The sequence below is a fragment of the Elephas maximus genome, chromosome 22 (assembly GCF_024166365.1).
Source record: "Elephas maximus indicus isolate mEleMax1 chromosome 22, mEleMax1 primary haplotype, whole genome shotgun sequence".
NCBI lineage: Eukaryota > Metazoa > Chordata > Mammalia > Proboscidea > Elephantidae > Elephas > Elephas maximus.
The window spans coordinates 9,209,549-9,229,487 of NC_064840.1; the positions used below are offsets into that span (position 1 = coordinate 9,209,549).

At 43.1% G+C, this 19,939-nt stretch overlaps 1 protein-coding gene across 3 annotated transcripts in view; it reads right to left on the reverse strand.

Moving 5' to 3' along the window:
* The window catches only part of HVCN1 (hydrogen voltage gated channel 1), a 41,910-nt gene extending 22,281 nt beyond the window's left edge, over positions 1-19,629 (reverse strand). The window contains exons 1-3 of one of the 3 annotated variants that reach the window (XM_049867051.1): positions 19,477-19,628; positions 18,774-18,849; positions 4,779-4,818 (exon numbers count right to left, since the gene is read on the reverse strand). In XM_049867051.1, coding sequence (XP_049723008.1) covers positions 4,779-4,799 — 21 coding nt within the window. In that variant the 5' untranslated portion in view covers positions 4,800-4,818; positions 18,774-18,849; positions 19,477-19,628. Of the gene's footprint in view, positions 1-4,778; positions 4,819-18,773; positions 18,850-19,302; positions 19,389-19,476 lie in introns of those variants that run through there. The other 2 variants (XM_049867052.1, XM_049867053.1) reach the window with 2 other exon arrangements.
* Between the last annotated feature and the right edge of the window lie 310 nt (positions 19,630-19,939).

Sequence of the window (19,939 nt, forward strand, 5' to 3'; positions counted from 1 at the left end):
GGCAGGGAGGAGCATTGTCTACATTTTATAGGAGGGGAAACTGAGGCACAGAGAGAGGGAAAACACTTACTGAAGTCAGACCATGTCACCGATCAATAGGAGGTGACAGAGGTGCAGGGAAGTAGGCTCTCTCATATACCCCCTGGTGGATGTTTAAGTCGATGTACCCTTTTTTGGGGGGTAATTAGGCAGTTTTGTTCATCTTTTCAAAAAATATTTGAGTCTCTCCAACGTGCCAGTCATGGAGTAGAGGAAATCAACCATTTTCTATGAAAATTTTAAATGTTCCCATCCTTTGACCTGACCAGGAGTCGGCACGTGTGCACACGGATGCTCACTGCTGTCCTGAGACAACTGTCGACAATTGGATCAAAGTCATCACTCAACACGGCATAGTCTTCTTCCACACGGCAGAAAACTATGCAACTGCTGAGAACGTGACACGCCTGCTCACCTACAGGTATGGATGTAAAAAAGAAGGCCCTGATCTATGGTCAAGCGAAAACTGGCAAGTTACAGACTGGAATGTATCTTACAAAACCAACAACCCAAACCAAATGAGTTATAATCGACTCAATGGCAATGGGTTTTAACGGGGAGGAGTTTGAGATTGGGTTAGGGGGTGAAAAGAAACTTCCATTTTTTATTCTATTAGATTTAACCATAAAAATTGTCATTTTGTTGTGAATTGAGTGGTGAATGAAATATTTGGGGGGAGGAGGAGGGAGAGCACATTAAGATACTAGAAAGAGAGACTCAAATCTTGAACCTGGGGTTGGTCTTGGGGATCCCTGACACACTCTCTTAAAGCTCTTCTTTGGCTTCCCACTACTCTTAAAAAATAGAGGCCAAAGCGCCTCTGCCTGCCTACCTGACCTCATCTCTCACCTCTTTCCACTCTGGCCACGCTGCCTCCACTCAGCCTTTTCTCTGCTGCAGGTTCCTCCCACCACAGGACCTTTGCACATGTGGTTTCCTTTGCCTGGAATATCCCTCCCCCTTTCAGTTCGTCATTTATCTTCTTTGCCTCCTTCAGGTCTCCCTCAAGCATTCTTGTTCAGGGAAACCTTCCTGAGCCCCAGCCACAAGGCACCTCCCCCATTCTCTGGATGAAGGAACCCCTTGAGCAAATAAATCTCTCCTCTGGAAGAGGTGGGGCTGAGTGCTTGCCTCTGTGAGGTGAGGGGAAGGTAGGCAACAAGATTACCTACCCCAGCACCTCTCTTCCCCCACCCCCTAGGGAATCTGTGTTCTGAGGAATGCCTATTTTTAAAATCAAGGAAGTCTTTAAATAAGTGTAGCAGCTTTTCCTTCTCTAGGGTGGGGAGGAAGTTTGAGGTTCACAAAAGCAACCACCGCAACGGCAGACCAGCTCAGGTGGGAGGGGGTGCTCATGAGCCGAGGAGCTTGATGGGGACTGGCAACTTAGCCTGGTGGTCAGGGAATCCCCTAAAGCTGGGCTCTCCACTTGTCTCTCCCTTTCCTGTGGGGTCAGGACACCTCCTGACTTGATAGACAAGTTGCAACCTGGCAAGATTATTGTGAGGTTGGGTGCCCATGATGAAGCATATAATATTTATGTTAGCCAAAATCATAATAACAGTATCTATCTACAGGGCACGTGCTATTTCCTGAGCTCTATGCAAAGCCCTTTATAACACACGGCCCCCAAGAACCTCACAGCAACCCCATGAGGTGTAGAATGAACTGTCTCCATTTACAGATGAGAAAAACCAGGTACAGAGAAGCCATGCAACTTGCCCAAGATCACATAGCCAATGAGAGACAGAGCCGGGCTTCCAGCCCAGGCTGCTGGCCCAGAACCAGCTCCTCCCATACTACCTTCTCGACCTCTCTGGAATAGTGCCCGGCCCAATGCCCAGCTCACAGCTAAGCAAATCCAGGGCTGGGCAGAGGGTACGGGGCAATACGGGTAGTCCCCAACTTATGACGTATTCAATTTACAATGAATTGCACTTACGATTATCCTTTTTTTTGTACATCTTATCATTAGGAATATGTACTATATACAGTGTTGTACCGCACAATTTGCTGATGTTATCATTCTCAGGTGTTCACTCACAGATGTTCCATGTTATAATTCATAAAGACCTTGATAATAAAAAGCAATAAGAAAAACTAAAAAAAAATAATATACACAACTTATGTCCGAAGCGACTTATAACGGAGTCGTCAGAATGGAACCCGGCCGTAAGTTGGGGACTACCTGTATTTCTCAGTAAGAAATAACAATTTACGTCTGCCTCTTAGCCAACACTTAGATATATGCATTCTATAACTGACACTAAAGTTACCATGTGCTGTATGCTCTTACATTTTCCATCTTATTCTATTTAATTTTTTAATTTCTAAAAAGGCTGATTGCAAGCCATGAAATGGAGTTCATGACCTCCCCAATAGGTCAAGACCTCTAGTCTGAAAGAGGTGTGAGGTGCTCATGCCTTGCCTACTTCCCTGGGGGAGGGGACAATGACAACTGTCAGAGACATGACATCGTGTCTGTCACATCTGTCATGTTGACTGGGATGCCTAAGTCCTGGTGCGATCTACTTTATGAAAGCATAAAAATGAAATATCAGTTGTCCAGGTAGAAATTAAGACCCGTCACTAGCATGACTACATTAACTGTGCCACCCTCCCCTGCCCCATGTGTTAGTTATGCTTCACCCATGCAAAGGTGGAAATAAAGAGTTAAGCGCACCCCCTACCCTGCCTCACTGGGCTGTGGTCTGCAGAAGGAGGCCCTGCCCAGTCTGACTAATGGCTCTTGGCCCTGGCTACACACTGGAATCACCTGGAAGCTTTAAGCATACAGATGCCTAGGTCCCACACCCAGAGACTCTGACTGAATTGGTCTGGTGTAGCCTGGGCATTGGAACTGCTTCGTTTCAGTGCTGTAAATGAACCATGGCTTTCACTCAGGGCCTCCAGATACCTCCTGGGAAAAAAGTCAAAGAGCTCCATCAGTATCTAAGCATACCCCTGGCTCCCAAGTCCCCAAATGTGGCTGGTAAAATGGAGTCAACTGAGGCGGGGGAGAAGGGCAGCTGATGGGCTAAAAAGCCAGTTTGTCCTCATGGCAGAGCCAATGCCAACACACCTGTTTTAAGGGTTTGCTGAGGCCGGACACCCTGCTAAGTGCTTCCCAGGCATGATCTTGGTTAATGTTCACCCCAACTCCACGAGGTAGTGTTACTGTGCCCATTTTACATTACAGGAGAGGAAAACAAAGGCTCAGAAAAGTACATATTCACTATTCACGGATTCTAGATTTGCAAATGTGCCCGCTCTCTATGCCAGTGCCTGGCACACGGCTGGTGTTTGAGAAGCATTTGTGTGATGAGCAAATGAACGTGGGAAGGAGTTCCTGAGCCTGCACTGTCCAAGTTCTCCCAGAGTGCCTTGCTGTCCCCTGCTCCCAGCTCCCCTTCTACACACACTGGACTCTGCCTTGGGCTCCTCCCCCAGGAGATCTATCCCGACTCTGAAATGGATCACATCTGAAAAGTGCACAGGCCTGACCAGAGTCATTCAGGACACGGGGGCCAGCTGGAATGGGTCTGAACTTCTCGCCAGCTGGGGGTCCTTGGGCAAGTTGCAAAGCCTCACTGTGTCTCAGTTTGCCTATCTGTAAATTCATAGGATTGCTGTGAGGGTTAAAAAAACAATACAGAGACAACCCTGAGCACGTGCCTGGCACACAGCAAATCCTCAACGGATGTTAGTTGTTGTTGTTATTGTTGTTATTACTACGACAACCATACTACGAGTCCCTGGGTGGCACAAACAGATAAGCCCTCCACTACTAACAGAAAGCTTGGTACTTCGAACCCACAGAGAAACCATTTTCCCCACACTTCAACATTTCTGAAATCAGAATAATTGATGGCATCCTACAAGTGCCATTGGCCACTCTCCCGCCCCCCATCTCTGAAGTCAGAATGACCCTCAGGATTACAGGAATCGTCAATTTAACGAGATACAAGATCATCGTCATCATTCCACAGCCCTCTCTGGGCTATTGACTCTCATGTTTGTTTCTCAGACTCTACCCCCTCACCCTTGCTGCTACTCTGAGCGTCTAGCACTGCCCTAGACACTTCCACCCAGCCAGAATTCTGGAAACTCTAAGCTGAAAGGGAAGTCAACACCTCCTTTCCACCTTGAATGCACAACTTCACAACTGGTATCCCCCAAGCCCAACAAAGCTACACCCTGGATACCAACGACACAGTTTATTAGGCAAAGTGCTCCCTTTGGAGTCAGGCCAGAGTTGGATTCTTGCCTCTGCAACTTCCAAGCTGTATGATTTTGGACAAGAGGCTCTACTTCTCTGCGCCCAAGTTTCTTCATCTCTAGAGTGGGTGGCTAGGAAAAGCCCCTTATAGGCCCAGTGTTTGCCTAGTGCTCTGCGAGCATTGTCTTATCAAACCCTTCCAACAATCCTTCCAGGGAAGGAGTGTAAATCACCTTCCCTCCATTTTCCAGATAAGGAAACTGAGGCTCAGGGAGGCAAAGGGCCCAGTGTAAGGACACACGTTAGCTGGGATATGATGGTCTGATTTCAGACTACCAGGCTATCTCAAGGTTTTGTGAGGCCCTTCAATAGTTTTTCACCTTTGAGACTCTAAATACTTGGAGATGATGGAAACGCCCTGAAACGCTTGGTTCCCTCTAGCCTGTTTGAAAACACTGAACGGAATTATCTCAAGGCTGAGAGGTCCTTCAACACTGCTAGCCCCCTAGAATCAACTTACCTTTTCATTCCAGGTGGCCATTTTTCTGTCACCACTGGGTCTGCAAAAGAAGAACATGTTGGTCCAGGTCTGTCATCGTTCTGTCACTTGCCTTAGTAATGTGGCGTTGCAATATTTTCTTACAAATCATTTTTAACTTTCATAAGTTAACAATGTCTGAAAAGAGTATAAGGCTCAAAGTATATGTTGAAGGCCATATATCCTGGGTATACTCACAAAAGAACTGAAAATAGGTGTTCAAACAGGTAAGCGGACACACGTGTTCACAGCAGCACAATTTACAAAAGCCAAAAGGTAAAAACTACACAAACGTCCATCAACGAATGAATACCCAAAATATGGTCAATTCATACAATGGAATCTTACTCAGCCATACAGAGCAATGAAGCCCTGACGCATGCTACAACATGGATGAAGCTCGAAAATATCATGCTGAGTAAATAAGCCAGACACAAAGCTCATACACTGTATGATTCCATTTATATGTTAGATCTGGAAAAGGCAAATCCAATCGGAAAGTAGATTAGTCGTTGCCAAGGGCTACGGGGGAGAGGGATGGGAAATCACTGTTTAGGGTGTGCGGGATCTCCTTTGGGAGGGACGAAACGTTCCGTCGCTAGACAGAGATGGTAGTTGCACAGTACTGCGAACATGCTAAGTGCCACTCTAAAATGATTAATTTTATGTTATGTAAATTTCATCTAAATTTTTAAAAAATAGGTCGTAGGATATTGGGATTATTCTAAACAGCAGCAAAGACTCTAAACGCCCACCAATGGGAATGTGGTTAAATCAATTAAGCTCATCTGAACAGTGATGGCTCTAGTACTGCTAAAAGGCCGATATTCAATTTTCATATGTGAATGTGGAACGATGTCAACAATAAAGTAGGCTGAAAAAATCATGTTACAATATAATGTGTATAGCATAAGCCTATCTATGTCAAAAAAAAAAAAGTACATATGAAAGCTTTTAGAGCTAATAGATAAACTTAGCAAAATTGCAGGGTACAAGGTCAACAAACAAAAATCAGTTGGGTTTCTATACGCCAGCAATGAGAAATCTGAAAGGGAAATTAGGGAAACAATTCCATTTACAACAGCATCTAAGAGAATAAAATAAAATAAAATATTTATTATTTTATTTTTTTTATTTTAGGAATAAATCTAATCAGAGATGTGGAGGATTTATACAATGAAAACTATAAAACAGGGGCGGAGCCAAGATGGCGGACTAGGCAGACGCTACCTCGGATCCCTCTTACAACAAAGACACGGAAAAACAAGTGAATCGATCACATACATAACAATCTACGAACCCTGAACAACAAACACAGATTTAGAGACGGAGAACGAACTAATACGGGGAAGCAGCGATTGTTTCCAGAGCCTGGAGCCAGCGTACCAGTCAGGTACGGCACAAGCACAGAGACCTGCTCCACCCCCCTGAACTAACCCCGGGAGGAGGACCAGCCGGTTCCACGGGTGGCGTGGGACGCAGCCGTTAGGAGAAGTCCCCGGGAGGCAGTGACTGATCTTGGAGCAGAAAGAGCAGCATCCGAGCCGGGGAACCATCCCGCAGAGATTTGGACTGCACGCAGCAGATTTTCTGGAAAAACTAGTTTCCCAGCGATGGCTCGGAGACAACAATCCATATCAAACCACTTAAAGAAGCAGACCGTGACAGCTTCTCCAACCCCCCAAACAAAAGAATCAAAATCTTTCCCAAATGAAGATACAATTTTGGAATTATCAGATACAGAATATAAAAAACTAATTTACAGAATGCTTAATGATATCACAAATGAAATTAGGATATCTGCAGAAAAAGCCAAGGAACACACTGATAAAACTGTTGAAGAACTCAAAAAGATTATTCAAGAACATACTGGAAAAATTAATAAGTTGCAAGAATCCATAGAGAGACAACATGTAGAAATCCAAAAGATTAACAATAAAATAACAGAATTAGACAACACACTAGGAAGTCAGAGGAGCAGACTCGAGCAATTAGAATGCAGACTGGGACATCTGGAGGACCAGGGAATCAACACCAACATAGCTGAAAAAAAATCAGATAAAAGAATTAAAAAAAATGAAGAAAACCTAAGAATTATGTGGGACTCTATCAAGAAGGATAACCTGCGGGTGATTGGAGTCCCAGAACAGGGAGGGGGGACAGAAAACACAGAGAAAATAGTTGAAGAACTTCTGACAGAAAACTTCCCTGACATCATGAAAGACGAAAGGATATCTATCCAAGATGCTCATCGAACCCCATTTAAGATTGATACAAAAAGAAAAACACCAAGACATATTATCATCAAACTCACCAAAACCAAAGATAAACAGAAAATTTTAAAAGCAGCCAGGGAGAAAAGAAAGGTTTCCTTCAAGGGAGAATCAGTAAGAATATGTTCTGACTACTCAGCAGAAACCATGCAGGCAAGAAGGGAATGGGACGACATATACAGAACACTGAAGGAGAAAAACTGCCAACCAAGGATCATATATCCAGCAAAACTCTCTCTGAAATATGAAGGCGAAATTAAGATATTTACAGACAAACACAAGTTTAGAGAATTTGCAAAAACCAAACCAAAGCTACAAGAAATACTAAAGGATATTGTTTGGTCAGAGAACCAATAATATCAGATATCAGCACAACACAAGGTCACAAAACAGAACGTCCTGATATCAACTCAAATAGGGAAATCACAAAAACAAACAAATTAAGATTAATTAAAAAAAAAATACACATAACAGGGAATCATGGAAGTCAATAGGTAAAAGATCACAATAATCAAAAAGAGGGACTAAATACAGGAGGCATTGAACTGCCATATGGAGAGTGATACAAGGCGATATAGAACAATACAAGTTAGGTTTTTACTTAGAAAAATAGGGGTATATAATGAGGTAACCACAAAAAGGTATAACAACTCTATAACTCAAGACAAAAACCAAGAAAAACGTAACGACTCAACTAACATAAAGTCAAACACTATGAAAGTGAGGATCTCACAATCTACTAAGAAAAACGCCTCAGCACAAAAAAGTATGTGGAAAAATGAAATTGTCAACAACACACATAAAAAGGCATCAAAATGACAGCACTAAAAACTTATTTATCTATAATTACCCTGAATGTAAATGGACTAAATGCACCAATAAAGAGACAGAGAGTCACAGACTGGATAAAGAAACACGATCCATCTCTATGCTGCCTACAAGAGACACACCTTAGACTTAGAGACACAAACAAACTAAAACTCAAAGGATGGAAAAAAGTATATCAAGCAAACAATAAGCAAAAAAGAAGAGGAGTAGCAATATTAATTTCTGACAAAATAGACTTTAGACTTAAATCCACCACAAAGGATAAAGAAGGACACTATATAATGATAAAAGGGACAACTGATCAGGAAGACATAACCATATTAAATATTTATGCACCCAATGACAGGGCTGCAAGATATATAAATCAAATTTTAACAGAACTGAAAAGTGAGATAGATACCTCCACAATTATAGTAGGAGACTTCAACACACCACTTTCGGAGAAGGACAGGACATCCAGTAAGAAGCTCAACAGAGACACGGAAGATCTAATTACAACAATCAACCAACTTGACCTCATTGACTTATACAGAACTCTCCACCCAACTGCTGCAAAATATACTTTTCTTTCTAGCGCACATGGAACATTCTCTAGAATAGACCACATATTAGGTCATAAAACAAACCTTTGCAGAGTCCAAAACATCGAAATATTACAAAGCATCTTCTCAGACCACAAGGCAATAAAACTAGAGATCAATAACAGAAAAACGAGGGAAAAGAAATCAAATACTTGGAAAATGAACAATACCCTCCTGAAAAAAGAATGGGTTATAGAAGACATCAAGGAGGGAATAAGGAAATTCATAGAAAGCAACGAGAATGAAAATACTTCCTATCAAAACCTCTGGGACACAGCAAAAGCAGTGCTCAGAGGTCAAATTATATCAATAAATGCACACATACAAAAAGAAGAAAGAGCCAAAATCAGAGAACTGTCCCTACAACTTGAACAAATAGAAAGTGAGCAACAAAAGAATCCATCAGGCACCAGAAGAAAACAAATAATAAAAATTAGAGCTGAACTAAATGAATTAGAGAACAGAAAAACAATCGAAAGAATTAACAAAGCCAAAAGCTGGTTCTTTGAAAAAATTAACAAAATTGATAAACCATTGGCTAGACTGACTAAAGAAATACAGGAAAGGAAACAAATAACCCGAATAAGAAATGAGAAGGACCACATTACAACAGAACCAAATGAAATTAAAAGAATCATTTCAGATTATTATGAAAAATTGTACTCTAACAAATTTGAAAACCTAGAAGAAATGGATGAATTCCTGGAAAAACACTACCTACCTAAACTAACACATTCAGAAGTAGAACAACTAAATAGACCCATAACAAAAAAAGAGATTGAAACGGTAATCAAAAAACTCCCAACAAAAAAAAGTCCTGGCCCGGACGGCTTCACTGCAGAGTTCTACCAAATTTTCAGAGAAGAGTTAACACCACTACTACTAAAGGTATTCCAAAGCATAGAAAATGACGGAATACTACCCAACTCATTCTATGAAGCCACCATCTCCCTGATACCAAAACCAGGTAAAGACATTACAAAAAAAGAAAATTATAGACCTATATCCCTCATGAACATTGATGCAAAAATCCTCAACAAAATTCTAGCCAATAGAATCCAACGACACATCAAAAAAATAATTCACCCTGATCAAGTGGGATTTATACCAGGTATGCAAGGCTGGTTTAATATCAGAAAAACCATTAATGTAATCCATCACATAAATAAAACAAAAGACAAAAACCACATGATCTTATCAATTGATGCAGAAAAGGCATTTGACAAAGTCCAACACCCATTCATGATAAAAACTCTTACCAAAATAGGAATTGAAGGAAAATTCCTCAACATAATAAAGGGCATCTATGCAAAGCCAACAGCCAATATCACTCTAAATGGAGAGAACCTGAAAGCATTTCCCTTGAGAACGGGAACCAGACAAGGATGCCCTTTATCACCGCTCTTATTCAACATCGTGTTGGAAGTCTTAGCCAGGGCAATCAGGCTAGACAAAGAAATAAAAGGTATCCAGATTGGCAAGGAAGAAGTAAAGTTATCACTATTTGCAGATGACATGATTATATACACAGAAAACCCTAAGGAATCCTCCAGAAAACTACTGAAACTAATAGAAGAGTTTGGCAGAGTCTCAGGTTATAAAATAAACATACAAAAATCACTTGGATTCCTCTACATCAACAAAAAGAACACCGAAGAGGAAATCACCAAATCAATACCATTCACAGTAGCCCCCAAGAAGATAAGATACTTAGGAATAAATCTTACCAAGGATGTAAAAGACCTATACAAAGAAAACTACAAAGCTCTACTACAAGAAATTCAAAAGGACATACTTAAGTGGAAAAACATACCTTGCTCATGGATAGGAAGACTTAACATAGTAAAAATGTCTATTCTACCAAAAGCCATCTATACATTTAACGCACTTCCGATCCAAATTCCAATGTCATATTTTAAGGGGATAGAGAAACAAATCACCAATTTCATATGGAAGGGAAAGAAGCCCCGGATAAGCAAAGCACTACTGAAAAAGAAGAAGAAAGTGGGAGGCCTCACCTTACCTGACTTCAGAACCTATTATACAGCCACAGTAGTCAAAACAGCCTGGTATTGGTACAACAACAGACACATAGACCAATGGAACAGAATTGAGAACCCAGACATAGATCCATCCACGTATGAGCAGCTGATATTTGACAAAGGACCAGTGTCAATTAACTGGGGAAAAGATAGCCTTTTTAACAAATGGTGCTGGCATAACTGGATATCCATTTGCAAAAAAATGAAACAGGACCCATACCTCACACCATGCACAAAAACTAACTCCAAGTGGATCAAAGACCTAAACATAAAGACTAAAACGATAAAGATCATGGAAGAAAAAATTGGGACAACCCTAGGAGCCCTAATACAAGGTATAAACAGAATACAAAACATTACCAAAAATGATGAAGAGAAACCCGATAACTGGGAGCTCCTAAAAATCAAACACCTATGCTCATCTAAAGACTTCACCAAAAGAGTAAAAAGGCCACCTACAGATTGGGAAAGAATTTTCAGCTATGACATCTCCGACCAGCGCCTGATCTCTAAAATCAACATGATTCTGTCAAAACTCAACCACAAAATGACAAACAACCCAATCAAGAAGTGGGCAAAGGATATGAACACACATTTCTCTAAAGAAGATATTCAGGCAGCCAACAGATACATGAGAAAATGCTCTCGATCATTAACCATTAGAGAAATGCAAATTAAAACTACGATGAGATTCCATCTCACACCAGCAAGGCTGGCATTAATCCAAAAAACACAAAATAATAAATGTTGGAGAGGCTGCGGAGAGATTGGAACTCTGATACACTGCTGGTGGGAATGTAAAATGGTACAACCACTTTGGAAATCTATCTGGCGTTATCTTAAAAAGTTAGAAATAGAACTACCATACAACCCAGAAATCCCACTCCTGGGAATATACCCTAGAGATACAAGAGCCTTCATACAAACAGATACATGCACACCCATGTTTATTGCAGCTCTGTTTACAATAGCAAAAAGTTGGAAGCAACCAAGGTGTCCATCAACGGATGAATGGGTAAATAAATTGTGGTATATTCACACAATGGAATACTACGCATCGATAAAGAACAGTGACGAATCTCTGAAACATTTCATAACATGGAGGAACCTGGAAGGCATTATGCTGAGCGAAATGAGTCAGAGGCAAAAGGACAAATATTGTATAAGACCACTATTATAAGACCTTGAGAAATAGTAAACCTGAGAAGAACACATACTTTTGTGGTTACGACGGGGGGAGGGAGGGAGGGTGGGAGAGGGTTTTTTATTGATTAATCAGTAGATAAGAACTGCTTTAGGTGAAGGGAAAGACAACACTCAATACATGGAAGGTCAGCTCAATTGGACTGGACCAAAAGCAAAGAAGTTTCCGGGATAAAATGAATGCTTCAAAGCTCAGCGGAGCAAGCGCGGGGGTCTGGGGAACATGGTTGGCGGGGACTTCTAAGTCAATTGGCAAAATAATTCTACTATGAAATCATTCTGCATCCCACTTTGAAATGTGGCGTCTGGGGTCTTAAATGCTAACAAGCAGCCATCTAAGATGCAGCAATTGGTCTCAACCCACCTGGAGCAAAGGAAAATGAAGAACACCAAGCCCACATGACAACTAAGAGCCCAAGAGACAGAAAGGGCCACATGAACCAGAGACCTACATCATCCTGAGACCAGAAGAACTAGTTGGTGCCCGGCCACAATCGATGACTGCCCTGACAGGGAGCTCAGCAGAGGACCCCTGAGGGAGCAGGAGAGCAGTGGGATGCAGACCCCAAATTCTCATAAGAAGACCAAACTTAATGGTCTGACTGAGACTGGAGGAATCCCGGCGGTCATGCTCTCCAGACCTTCTGTTGACACAGGACAGGAACCATCCCTGAAGAAAACTCATCAGACATGAAAGGGACTGGTCAGCGGGTGGGAGAGAGACGCTGATGAAGAGTGAGCTAATTATAGCAGGTGTACACTTGAGATTGTGTTGGCAACTCTTGTCTGGAGGGGGGATGGGAGGATAGAGAGAGGGGGAAGCCGGCAAAATTGTCAAGAAAGGAGAGACTGAAAGGGCTGACTCAAGACGGGGAGAGTAAGTGGGAGTAGGGAGTGAGATGTATGTAAACTTATATGTGACAGACTGATTGGATTTGTAAACGTTCACTTGAAGCTTAATAAAAGTTATTATAAAAAAAAAAAAAACTATAAAACACTGCTGAGAGAGATTAAAAAAGACTTAAATAAATGGAAAGACGTTCCATGTTCTTGGATTGGAAGACTTAATATATTTTGTTAAGATGTTAATACTACCCAAAGTGATCTATAGATTCAATGTAATCCCAATCAAAATTCCAACAGCCTTCTTTACAGAAATAGAAAAACAAATCCTCAACTTTATATGGAAACGCAAGAGGCCCTGAACAGCTAAAACGATGCTAAAAAAGAAGAACAAAGGAGGATGCACACTTCCAGATTTTAAAACATATTATAGAGCTACAGTAATCAAAACAGCCTGGTACTGGTATAACAATAGATGCACAGAGTAATGGAATAGAATTGAGAGTCCAGGAATAAAGTCATATATCTAGGGACAACTGATTTGCGTTCCCACCAGCAGTGGACAGGGGTTCCAATTTCTCTACATCCTCGTGAACATTTATTATTTTCTGTTTTGTTTTTTTTTTTAACCTTAGCCATTCTAGTGGCAATGAAATGGTATCTCATTGTAGTTTTGATTTGCATCTTCACTCAATGGGTAAAGAAGAGTCTCTTCAATAAAAGGTGCTGGGAAAACTGAATTTCCACATGCAGAAATATGAAACAGGATCCATGCCTCACACCATACACAAAAACAAATTCAAAATGGATTAAGAACCTACATGTGCAAACTAAAACCACAAAATTCTTAGAAAAACAAGCAGGGTCAATGCTGTCAGCCTTAGCTTTCAACAATGGATTATCTAATATAATTACAAAAGCACAAACAGCAAAAGAAAGAAATAAAAATTAAAAACTTCTGTTTATCAAAAGACTTTACCAAAAAAGTGAAAAGACAAGCTGCCAACTGCGAGTATCTTCAAAAACCGTATAGCGAACAAGAATCTAATAACCAAAATATATATAAAACTTTGAAAACTTAACAACAAAAAGACAAATAACTCAATCATGAAATGGGCAAAGGAACTGAATAGATATTTCACCAAAGAGGACATTCAAATGGCCACCACACATGAAAAGATGCTCACCATCATTAGCTATCAGAGGGATGCAAATCAAAGCCACAATGAGATACCATTTCACTTCCACTAGGATGGCTAAGATTAAAAAAAAAAACCCAGAAAATAATAAATGTTTGCAAGTATGTGGAGAAACTTGAACACTTATCCACTGCTGGTGGCAATGCAAAATGGTACAGATGTTGTAAAAAAACAGTGTTCTGGAAACAGAACTATCATATGACCCAGCAATTCAACTCCTAGGTATATACCCAAAAGACTTGAAAGCAGAGGCTCATAAAGAGACTTGTACACCAATGTTCACTGCAGTAATATTCACAATAGCCAAAAGGTGGAAACAACCTAGATGCCCATTATCAGATGAATGGATAAACAAAATGTGGTACATGCATACAATGGAATACTACTCAGTCAGTAGGAGAAATGAAATCTTGATGCATGCTACAGCATGGATGGAGCTTGAAGACATTATGCTGAGTGAAGTAAGCCAATCACAAAAGGACAAATATTGTACAACCTCACTTATATAAAAAGGCAAATGAATAGAGACCAAAGCTCATTAGTGGTTACCCGGAGCAGGAGGAAGGGAGAGAAGGGAGGTTAACAGTGATGGAAACAGGATTAAGTGTAGGGCTGTACAGCCGATTATTGTAATTGCTGTCAACAGGTTGTACACCTGTAAAAAGTTGAATTGGCAAAAGTTGTGTGACAGATATATTTATAACAATGACAAAAAAAAAAAGTAGCTGCTGAGGCTGCTTACGTACAACCAAACACCTCATGGGATTTGGTTCCTTGGTTTGAGGTTTAGGGTCATGGTTTCATGAGACATCTCAGTTAACTGGCCTAATAACATGTTTAGTGCTACTGTTCTACCTCCTGGTTTGCTGCATGGTGCCTGGGGTCTTAAAAGCCTGTAAGCGGCCACCCAAGGCACATTAATTGGTCTCTATTCACCCGAAGCAACAGAGGAAAAAGACAAGTCAGGGATTGAAGGAGGAGGAGGATATGTAATGTGTGGCTAGATGAACAATTAGCCTCCTTTGCCATGAGATCAGAAGAGTTGGATGATGCCCAGTGACCATTACTGAACATTTTGATCAAAGATTGGAGAAGAACGCTGATCTAAAGGGGGAAAATGCAGAGCAGAACTTCAAATTCTTGTGGACTCTAGGCCTTCTGGAGCCATAGTGGGCGGATGAACTCCTGAAACTACTGCCCTGAGATAATCTTTAAACCTTAAACCAGAAATACCCCCTGATGTCATCTTAAAACTGAATAGTTCAGCTTACCTAGTAAAATATGTCTGCCTTGGGCATTATGCTCTTTTAGTAACTATCTATTTGGGATCAAATTGACAACAGCAATTCGAAAGATTAGACAGGAACCTTAGGGGGCAGCGAGTTTATGTTAATGAGGGAGCAACAATTCAGAAAAAGGAGGGTGAGAATGGTCGCACAACTCAAAAAGTGTAATCAATGTTACTAAATTATACATGTAGAAACTGTTGACCTGGCATATGTTTTGCTGTGTATATTCTCAACAACAAAATAAATCAGATTTAGAGAAAAAAAATCATGTATGTACTTTTTTAAGTTTAGAAGAATATAGCAAAACTCTTCAAAGTGGTTATCTCTGAAGAAAAAGGGAGTGATTTCTCTGGATAGGGGATGAGTATTTTCCCTTTCTTTGTTTCTGGAACGTCTAAACCTTTACGATGACTCTGTTACTTTCAAAAATTACTTATTTTTTTAACGTAAGTGAAATATGCATGTAGTAAAAAAATTTAAATAATACATAAAAGATTTACTATGAACAGTAAGTCTTCCTCCCACCCCTGTTCTCCTTTCCAGAAGTGGCCACTCTTACTAGTTTCCTGTATAGCCTTCTGGGGTGTTCTATGCCTTTGCAAGCACGTACATATATATTTCTTTTTGTTTTTTAAACAAATGTGAGCTCCATACACTGCTCTGACCCTTGCTTATTTCCCTTAACTATCTGTGGCAGGTTGAATAATGAGCCCCTGAAGACGTCCACGTCCTAATCCCCGGAATCTGTGAATATGGTACCTTACATGGCAAAAATGGAATCTGCAGATGCGATTAAGGATGCTGAGATGGGGAGATTATCCGGGTTGGCCCACATAATCACAGGGCTCTTATAAGAAGAAGGCAAGAGGGTCAGAGTCAGAGAGAGAGATGCTATACTGCTGGCCTTGAAGATGAGAGAAGGGCCCATGAGCCAAGGAATGTGGACTGTGTTTAGAAGCTGGAAAAGGCAAGGAAACAGAATCTCCCCCTAGAGTGTCCAGAAGGAGTGCAGCCCTGCCAACAAGTTGGTTTTAGCCCAGTGAGACTGATTTTTGACTTCTGATCTCTAGAAGTGTAAAATAGTAAATTTCTGTTATTTTAAGCCACCAGGTTTGTGGGAATTTGTTACAGTGTCCATGGACTAATATAATATCTCAGAGATCATTGTATATCAGTGTGTCCTAGATCAAGTACACTTATGGTAATGGCTACACAGGACCCACTATAGGAACGTCCCTTCACGTGTTCAGTCCCACTACCAAAACCTGTTGCTGAAGAAGCGAGTCCGACTCATAGTGACCTAGCGGCCAACATTCAGGTCATTTCCTAATCTCCTGCAGCCCCAGTGTTCTAACAAATAACCCTGCACATCATGTGATCCTTTTATAATTAAAAAATAAAATGTTACCATTTTAAAGAAAATATTCACAAAGACTAAAAAAAAAAAAGAGCCCTTTCTTTCCCCACATTGTCTAACCCACAGCAAGAGCACAAGGGACCTTCAAAGAGTTTAGTGCTGGCTGACTGACACAGCAGCTCCTGTAACCGGAGTTCAGCTTGGTGTGTTCCCCGTTTCAGCCTCTGGGGGCCCTCACAGGCTCTCAGGAGATAGGCTCAAGCGGAACCATCACCTTAAGTGAAGGTAAAAGGGAGAATTAATGTGCCCTGGAGAGCTCCCTCCCTTTACAAGACAGGGAATAGAAACAGCAGACACATTTAGAAAAACATCCAGCTTCACTAATTCAAGAGATAGATCATTAAAAACGATCATGCCCTTCCCATTAAACCAGCCAAATTCAAAACAAATAAAAAATAATAAAACCCAACGCTTGAGGCGCTGTAGGAAAACATGCACGTTTTGCTGAGAGTAATCTTTCTGAACAGCCGTCTGATAATAAGAGGCAAGTGCCTTCAAAATGATGGTACCCTTGACTTGAAGACCTCAGTTCAGGAACTGTATCTCAAAGAAATCATTTGATAGCAAAAAATGTACAATTTGGACAAAGATATTATAACCAAGCAGGGTATTATTTTGGCTAACTAAAACCGGGAAACAGCCCAAATGTCCACTTTAGGGAAAAACGAGAATGGTAGTGTTCTGTTAAAAGGAATTACAATTTTGAGATCTATGTAGAAATGTGGAAAGAAGCCTATTAGGCAATGATACGTAAGAAAAGTAGAACTCAGACGGTTGCGTACACTGGCAGCAACCGTACAAAAATTATCTGAACGCTTACTATGTGGCAGGCACTATGCTGGGCCCTGGGGAATCAGAAGTGAAGAGCAAAAAAAAGGTCAGGGCCCTGGTGGACTGATATTTTAGCAGAGGAGACAAATAAGGAACCAAGGAAATGCATAAACAAGATAATATCACCCAGGGCTAATGGCTGGGCAGAAAGGAAACAAAGTAAAGGGGATAGAGAGCAAGTGCCTGTGGCTCCTTCAGCTGGGATGGTCAGGGAAGACTTCTGAGGACGTGACACTTCCAATGCTCCCTAAATTACAAGGGGAAGAGTCACAAGAAGGAACCCACCATAACGAACAGCATGAGCACAGGGCAAAGAGAGAAAAGAGCTGAGCATGTCCAAGGAACAGCAAGGGGGCCAGTGTGACCGCAGCGGACCATGCAGTGAGAAGCTGTAGCAAGAGATCAGATCTAAGAGTTGGGTGGGGCCCGAAAATGTACAGACTTGGTAGATAAAGCTGAGGATTTAGGCAGCAGAGGTGCCACGGGAAGATCAGTGAGGAGGCAAAGGATGATGGTGGCCTGGACTTGCGGGTTGACGTGAGGATGCAGAGGGGTGGTCCAATTCAGGATGTGCCTGAACGTAGAACTTGCTGATGGCCTACATGCGGCGGTTAAGTGAAAAAGAAGACTGGAGACGGCTTCAAGATTTTAGGCTTGAGCAACTAGGAAAGGACTGGGTTTTGGAGCAAAAATATTCTGCGCTTCCTCCTTCTTGCTAATCGGTGGCGGAGGAAGGCTTGGGGGCTGCAGAGCAGTTCTGGAATTGTGCAAGCCACAGCTCAAAGATTTTCAAAACCCTACCCTCAACCCACTCTGGCAGAGCTCAGAGCCTCTCCCCCAGGGGAGTCAGATGAGGAGAAGTTACTGCCCCCAGCCTGGGTCTTACTCAAGATGCTTCCAGCTGCTGATGGGGCTGTCCGGAAATACTGCAGATCTCAGAGCGCCCTGACCAACCTGAGGTTAAAGGTGTCCAGAGCAGAGTAGTGCTTTCAGAGGGGCAGGACGGAGTGGAGGGGGGCAACAGGCACTGGGCTACCACAAGAATTCTCTCATTTCATCTTCTCCACAGTCCTGTGAAGTACCTACTACTGTGCTTAACCCATGGGACAGAGAAGAAAACTGAGGCTTAACAAGGTACAGTCACACCCAGCGGAGGGAGGTGCCGGGTAAGGGTTCCTGCTCCGCACTGTACCTCTTCTGTCTTGGGGTTTAGCCCTGGCCCCAGCTCATTATGCCGCTTCCTGCGGATCCTTCGACTAAGTCGGTGTTTAAAGTATTTCCAGGTGAAGGATTTACTGCCCTGGGATGTTCCTGGTGCAGGCAAAGTGCCTCCCTCCCTTCCTGATGGGTGAGGTCCTCACTTCAGCCTCCTCCTGGGACACCCAGCACTGCCTGTACCTCCACTTCTCTCCATGCACGCAGGTGGCAGGGCACGGATGGTAGATAAGAGGGCTTGTGGGTTCACACAGACCTGGTGGAGGTTCTGGTCCGTCTCCTTTAGCTGTGTGACTTCAGGCAAGTGACTTGGTCTCTCTTGGTCCCCTCACCTGTAAGAGGGAGATAAAGATGGTACCTACCTTACCTCATTGCTGTGAGGAGTGTGATGAGGTGAAGGCACCTGGCCCAGGTAATCAATCACTCAATACAAATGGGCGACTCTTAACAACACGCCCATTTTCCAAGGGAGATAACTGAGGCAGAGGCACTTCCCTCCAGGTCCCGCGGGGGCGCCTCAGGCTCTCCCCTCTACTGGACTCCAGCAGCACCGCCTTCCCGGTTGCCCTCCGCACTGGTCCGCGCTGGGAAACGCCAGTAGCCAGGGCGACTGGGGCCCTGGGCCCGCTGGGATTCCGAGGGGCCTCGGACAGGATGGAGGGAGCGACATGGGGTCGGTGGCAGGGATGGGGCCTTGGCTCTCCTCGGAGTAATTAATCGGGCCGGGGAGGCTTGGAGAAGGGGCTGTGCGCCAAGGGGGGTGCCCCTGGCCCCGGAGCACTTACCCTGCGCCTCGCCCGCCCGCGGCCACCGCAGCAACTGGAGACTCGCTGCGCCCCGGGCCGCCCCGCTTCTCCCGCCTCGCCCCGCCCCCGCCCTGGGCCTGCCCCCTCCCACCCCCTCCATCCCCCGTCTAACAGTCTATGTGTTCGGCTCTCGGCTCTCGGTCTCTGTCTCACCTCTTTTCAGTCTCTCTCTCCTTCTACTGGCCTGTCTCTTTGTCAATCTCCCTGTTTGTCTCAAACTTTCCCCACCCGGCTCGCCCTGCCTCTTCTGGGCTTGGGCCTCCCGCAGTCGGCAGATGGACAAAGGTCCCGCCTGTGGGAGCGAATCACGAGAATCCCAGGCCCAAACGAGCCTAAGGGAGGAAGGGAAGGGGTGGGAGGAGGGAACCAACTACTTCCTTTCTCTGGCTGGATGGGGGAGGGGGAAGCCACCCCCCCTCAATGCCACAAACACTTTAGGGTAGCCAGCCTAGCTTCTGGCAGCCGAAGCCATCCCTTGTGTCTGAGACTCCTCATTCCTTAGGGTGGAGTGGCTCTGCTGGTCCCCTGCACAGTATCAGGCATACAGGGGTTGGGGGTGGGCACCCTTAGTCCCTCAGGGCTCCCCGGGATGGGGTCTGAGGCTGGAGGTCCCCTT